The sequence below is a fragment of the Populus euphratica genome, unplaced genomic scaffold, assembly GCF_000495115.2.
Source record: "Populus euphratica unplaced genomic scaffold, PopEup_1.0 scaffold1126.1, whole genome shotgun sequence".
NCBI classification, from domain to species: Eukaryota; Viridiplantae; Streptophyta; class Magnoliopsida; order Malpighiales; family Salicaceae; genus Populus; species Populus euphratica.
This window is the reverse complement of record NW_011500985.1, coordinates 29,093-35,391: the sequence shown is the minus strand read 5'-3', so window position 1 is coordinate 35,391 and position 6,299 is coordinate 29,093. Positions and strand designations below refer to the sequence as shown.

Here is a 6,299-nt window from a genome sequence, read left to right as displayed (position 1 = left end):
CAGTATAGTTTTCAAATGTAGTAAGGATTCATAAATGTTTAAGAATTATTTTCTTATAAGGATTTTTTATTCATCCTAACTACAACAAGAATAGAAGACTTCAGAATTAATTTTATCTTTAATCACATTTTCTAGTTTATTTGAAACTTTTTAAAGGTGACAAATTAAAAGGATTGAAATTGATTTTTTTTTTAATTTTATAGATTATTTAAGATAATTAAAGAAAAAAAACGCAGAAGCGAAAAAAATAAATTAATGAAGAGGCTGTCCTGAACGGATATTCGTAGGCTGATGCCTTGTATAGCAATATATGTCAACTAAACCAGTGTATCTGTGCCATCATCCGTGACTTCGTTTTCTTCTTCCTCAACGAACGGATGAAGATTTCCATTTGGATAATAGTGTTGGATCACCAAAACGGATGCTGTATTGGAGAAGTTGGAGGATGCCAAAATGCTTCCAACAGGACCCAGTTCTGGAGTGTCGGTTGAGATCACCAGAGGAGCTATGGGTGGCATTCTTCCTACCATGAAGAGATTGCTCTTGCTCATTGATTTCAATGCTGCAACAACGTCTGCCTTACTCTCTACCACTATTTCCTCATGTGTCACTGAATCTTGCAGCTTTTTGGCAGCATGCTGGACGAATTCAGAGAAGAAGATCTCGCTATCAGCCTGGCTGTTAGAATTTTTGTCATTCTCAACCCTGTTCACATTGGTATCGTGGCCTTCTAATGTCAATAGCGTCTTCCCTGATACGGGCACAAACTTAAGGACAGTAAGCATGATTCCAGGGTGCTCCGCCATTCTCATCCCGTAGGCTAGAGCTTCCATGTCGTCACTACCTCCAAAGAAAGGGACTACAATCTTGGAGGACACATCACTGGCCGAGACTTGGGTGGTGCCTCCGAAGCCACGGTCAATGAGAATACCAACAGAACATGGAGAATGACGGAGGACGCGCTGGTTTACCTCCTGCAGCGAGCGCCCCAAAAACTCCAAGCTTCCGTCCGCTCTCTGGTGCTTGTGGAATGGGAGGAGAATCATGGCCGCACGCTTTTGGTGTGCGCTGGTGCAGATGTCCTCGTAGATAGTGTTGAGAGCAGAGATGGCAGTCATGGGACGGATGGTGACACTGCTGAGTTGCTGATAAGCTTCAAAAGCAATCACCATTTGATCTCTATCATCACGTTTCTTGTTCCAAAAAGGGAGTCCATTTTTGCGGGCTTTATGAACCATTGAGATTGCAGATGATCGCTCTGAAAGTTCCATGAGGTGCATGGCATACACGCAGAGGCGTCCTCGCTGCCGTGTTCCTCGGGAACACTCCACAAGGTTGATCATAGTAGGAATATTGCGGCTGCTATGGAAGCAGGCCAGCAGTCGAAGCTCTGTGTCAAGATCCTTGCGTTTGACAGTACGGTTCTTGTAAGGCGCTCCCCTTCTGGCAGGCTTATACACGGCCATCACGATTGGCGTAGTGATGAAGGTGGTGAACAGCGCCATTAAAACTAAAACGGCAAAAGTCTGATCATTAAGCACCTGCATAAGATACAAGCGCTGCGAATTGTGAGTAATGCTGCCTAGAGCTAGCTAGCTAAGCAATGAACATGAGTACTTGCCTTGCGATCCTTGCCGATATTGAGGACAATGAGCTCCACCAAGCCTTTGGTGTTCATTAGGAATCCAAGAGCCGCAGCTTCTCTAAAGGGCACCTTAAAAAACATCCTTGACACAAACAATGTCCCAATTATCTTACCGAAACAAGCCGTGGCAATTACGAGCACAAGCAAGCCCCAAGATTGTGCTCCACTTATGGTTGCAACGTTGGTCTTGAGCCCGCTGGATGCGAAATAGAGTGGCAGAAAGAGCCCCGCCACAAGATCCTCTATCTTCTCTATAAGAACCCCGGGAAAAGGACTGTCCTTGGGTACTAAAATTCCCACCACAAAAGCTCCAAAAAGGGCATGTATGCCGATGGAGTCGGTGACGAAAGAGGAAGCCAACACAAGTGACAACGTGATGCAAATGTAGATCTCTTTCACCGGCTCGCCGTCAGGGCTGCGCCGGGCCATAAGCTCCAGTAATGGTCTTATGGCATAAACGGAGAACACAACAAACCCCACGCCACAAAGGAGGACCCATAAGGAGATAAGCGGAGAAGTGTTGCTGCCTGAGAGAGCAATAGCAAGTGCAAGGAGAATCCAGGCAACAACATCATTGACTGCTGCTGCAGACATTGCTATGCGGCCCACATCGGTGGTTAGAAGCTTGAGTTCCGCCAAAATACGGGCCAGGACTGGGAAAGCGGTGATGGAGAGAGAGACGCCCATGAAGACAAGGAAAGGGGCGTGAGCGCTTCCTTTGGATATGGTGGAACGAAGAACAAATGAGGTGCCGATTCCTAAAAGGAAAGGAAGGGTGATGCCAGCGCCGGCTATTGCCAAGGACTTCTTTCCAGTGCGACGAATGGATCGAATGTCAAGCTCTAAACCCACCAAAAACAAGAAGAAAAGGAGACCGATGTTGGCGACCGTGTCCAGGACAGTCATGCTCTTTGGTGGGAACACCGTGTGAAGAAATCTCTCGCTTCTTCCCAAAGCAGATGGTCCAAGCAGTATTCCTCCCTGCAAAAATTTCTCAACTCCTTTTATCGAAGAACAAAGTCGTTGATATATGAAAGACAAGATCACGTGCACGATGATGATGGTATTCAAGAGCAGAAACTTACAATGATCTCAGCAATGACTCTGGGTTGCCTGAGGGGTTTGAGAAGGAATGCAAGGGTCCTTGTAAAAGCGACGACCAAACATATCTGAAGGATCAACAAAGGAAGCGCATAATCTAATGGATTCTCATGCTGAAACGCTCCATTTGACGTTGCCTTCATAGGCTTTGGCAATGCAGCTGTTACATTACTTGTGTTGGTGTCCATATTCTCACACGAACCCCGACAAAAACCAGCCCCCCCAAAATTTCCCAAGTCTAGAATGGATTCCAGAAGCATATAGAGCTCAAAATATTACGAATAGGTTGTATTGTTGTTCTTCGTATTATTATTTCCGAAATGCTGGAAAAAAATGATGTGGGGTGAGGTTAGTACTGGATAAAAGAAAAATTGATAAGAACACATCAAGAATCAAATTGTTACATGCGAAATTGCTTTGAATATTGGCATGCATGCATCCTTCCAGTGATATTGTATGGTTTGGTTACCCGTATTGATTTGGATCCTCTTCTAAATCAAATTATTTATTCCTATTTTTTAAAAAAAATATCAATCTCAATATTTTATTTTTAAATAAATAAATAACAGCAACTAAAAAATAATAATTTTCCTTAAAAATCCGCCTGCATCCATTCCAATATCAACATCAAGCATTTTTAACACTCATAATAACCTTGCAATCTTCGGTCTCTATAATACTATTTTTATTTAACGATAAGAAGTATATTTAGATTAGCTTGCATCTTAATTAAAATTAATTTTCTAAAATGATTTTAAAAACCTTTTTATATATTCAAACAAATGTACTCTAATTTGAAACAAATTAGAGTTTTGATCCTTTTTCACTTGCTTTTGTCGGTAATCAGTATATATATATATATATATATATATATATATAGAGAGAGAGAGAGAGAGAGAGAGAGAGAGAGAGAAACCTTTAGGATAGTGGAATGAACTTGTGGGGATTGGCGAAATTAATTGGTTTCATTTTCTATCCAAAAAAAAAAAACAAATGGAATAAAGATTTGGAAGCCTTAATTATATATCTTAATGAATAAAAAGCATATAAAAACAAAAGTGCAAAGCATTATCTTGTGTTATAAAACAATAACACAAAAGAAAATTTTGTTCTTAAAGCTTCTCATTAGATTATTTTCTTAATTTGTTTTCTTCTTTGATTTCTTACCAATCGTAATCAATTATTTCTTACTAACATAAATGGAAGTCCAAAAATATGATATGTAGGGCCTTTAGATTTTTTATTGGTAAATTATTTTCTTTGAAAACTGAGATTTTTTTATGTCGATGATCTTGATTTCTTACTAATCATAATTATATTTTTTGAAAAGCATAATAAATTATGTTTTCATGATTTTTTTCCTTTGATTACTTGGAAGCATACTAAGTTAATTTGATTTTATACTGATCATAATAAATTATTTCTTACTAATACAGATGGAAGTTTAAGAATATGATTAATATTTATTGGGTCTATAGAATTCTCTTTTTTCGGTAAATTTTTTTTTTTTTTGGAAACTGGAATTTTTTATGTGGGTAATCTTGATTTCATACTAATCATAATTACATTATTTGAAAAGCATAATAAATTAATTTATATTCCATGCTTTTTAAAAAAAAATTATCTTCGATTATTTGGAAGCATAATAAATTATTTTGATTTAGTACTAATCATAATTACATTATTGGAAAAGCATAATAAATTATTTATTACTAATACAGATGGAAGTTTAAGAATATAATCTATAGGGCCTATAAAAAAAATTCGGTAAATTATTTTCTTTGAAAACTATAGGTAAATTATTTTAAAAAAAATAATTACTTTAGTTCATATATAAATATCTAAAATATTTATTTATTAGAGGATGAGGAGGTATTATCGAATTGAATTCAAAATGGATATGATGATATTATATAAACATATACTATAGGTAAATTATTTATAATTTTATTGTTGAATATACATATAAAGACATAATTGAAATATATATTAAAATCATATATATATATATATAGATGATGGTTCAGTTTTCAAGTGCTTTTCTTTTCTTGGTCATGTAGCGTTTCCTTGAGTTGGAGATATCAGAGTCAAGTTCGATGACTGCATCAATTGATTTTGGGTTCATGAACTTGTCATTATCAACTATAGCAAAATTTTTGTCGTGTAGTTTTCTATATATTGTCATTTCTATCTCTGGTATAAAAGAGAGGAGAAAGTCACGAGATTGATTGCTTTTGTAGTGCAATCAAACTTTTCTCTTCCTTTTTTTTTTGTATTATTCTTAGATTTATTCTTTACTTGTTAGGTAGAGTTTCTAATCATTGATTTATTGCCCTAAAAATCTACCAAAGAGACGAAATCAAAGACTAGAGACAATTTCTTCTTCTTAGTTTGTCCTCAAAGGACTCTTGCCTTGTTTGGTTGTGATGCAGAAGATAGATGATGTCTGGGATTAAGAGAGAGGGTGGTCGGAAAATGCAGACAAGAATCCAAATTAGAAATAAAAAAACTTGCAAAGCTCTTTTTTTTTTTTTTGCATCAAGGTTTCCTCATCATGTACAGGTGTCTATTAAGAGCATGTAAGAAAAACTTGATGCAACCACCATTGCATGTAAGAAAAAAGGGCTTTGCGGTTGAGGGTTTAGCTCAGTGGTCCGCTGCAAGGCTTGCTTTGCGGCCGACCCAAGTTCGATCCTCTTTGTGTACTTGCCTGTTATTCTCGCGGTGTCTTACCTACTTACTGGACTTACAAGATGTTCAGTTAAACTATAGGATTAGTCGTGGTGCAGGCAAGTTGGCTCGGACACCCACGTTAATAAAAAAAAAAAGGGCTTCATGAATTTACATTGCTAATTTGGGGCTAAAGAAATCAACATTTTGGTGGGGGGCACATACTTTTGTAACCCAAATTTTCACTCTATGTTTGTATAAATTTTTTAAAAAAAAAGTAAAAAAAAATGTCTTTTCAATAAATTTAGTTAATTTTAATTATTTTTTTATTTTCATCAATTTTATTTAATTTTTGTGTGTCAAAAAATCATGAAATTCATAAAAAAAAAATCTATACAAAAAAACAATGTAGCCAGGATTGAAATTGGGCCAATATAATTAAGCATTAAAGGGAAAAATAAAGTTTGGAAATTTTTAGACCATAAATATAGGTTTTAATTGAAGAAATGGAGAAAAGGGCGTAATTGGTTTAATTTAGCTAAGATCGAAATAAATTGAAGTTCAAGGATGAGTTTGAAACCAATAGCCAAGTTAGACAATCAGGGATTAATTGAGAAAAGAAATTGAAATCAGTAATTTAGCTTAAAAATAAAAAATTAAAAGATTAAGGATCAAATTGAAAGTACTAGAGAAATTAGAGTGGTCATTCTAATTTTTTCAGGGGTAAAATTCAAAGAAATTAAAAAGAAAGAGGTAGAATTGACTTGAATTAGGAAAATCAAAAGGCAATCAACTTAAACGCAAAAGTCACAGAAATGAGAGGATAAATTTGAAGCTAGGCATGGGAGCCTGATTTTAATTAAGAAACAAAAACAATAAAACG

The 6,299-nt window shown here is 36.2% G+C and overlaps 1 protein-coding gene across 1 annotated transcript; it reads right to left on the bottom strand.

The window, feature by feature from the left end:
* Window positions 1–269: 269 nt before the first annotated feature.
* Window positions 270–3,195, bottom strand: LOC105116969 (cation/H(+) antiporter 19-like). Its single transcript, XM_011014488.1, has 3 exons — window positions 2,731–3,195; window positions 1,622–2,626; window positions 270–1,541 (listed from the first exon to the last, which is right to left on the bottom strand). The coding sequence occupies exons 1-3, from the start codon at window positions 3,004–3,006 to the stop codon at window positions 318–320; spliced, it is 2,505 nt and encodes an 834-aa protein (XP_011012790.1). The 5' UTR covers window positions 3,007–3,195; the 3' UTR covers window positions 270–317.
* Window positions 3,196–6,299: the final 3,104 nt, after the last annotated feature.

Coding starts and splice junctions, on each gene's coding strand:
- LOC105116969 (XM_011014488.1), bottom strand. CDS start 3,006: ATGCTTCTGGAATCCATTCTAGACTTGGGAAATTTTGGGGGGGCTGGT. Junction 2,627..2,730: donor GAGTCATTGCTGAGATCATT/GTAAGTTTCTGC, acceptor AAATTTTTGCAG/GGAGGAATACTGCTTGGACC. Junction 1,542..1,621: donor ATATCGGCAAGGATCGCAAG/GCAAGTACTCAT, acceptor TATCTTATGCAG/GTGCTTAATGATCAGACTTT.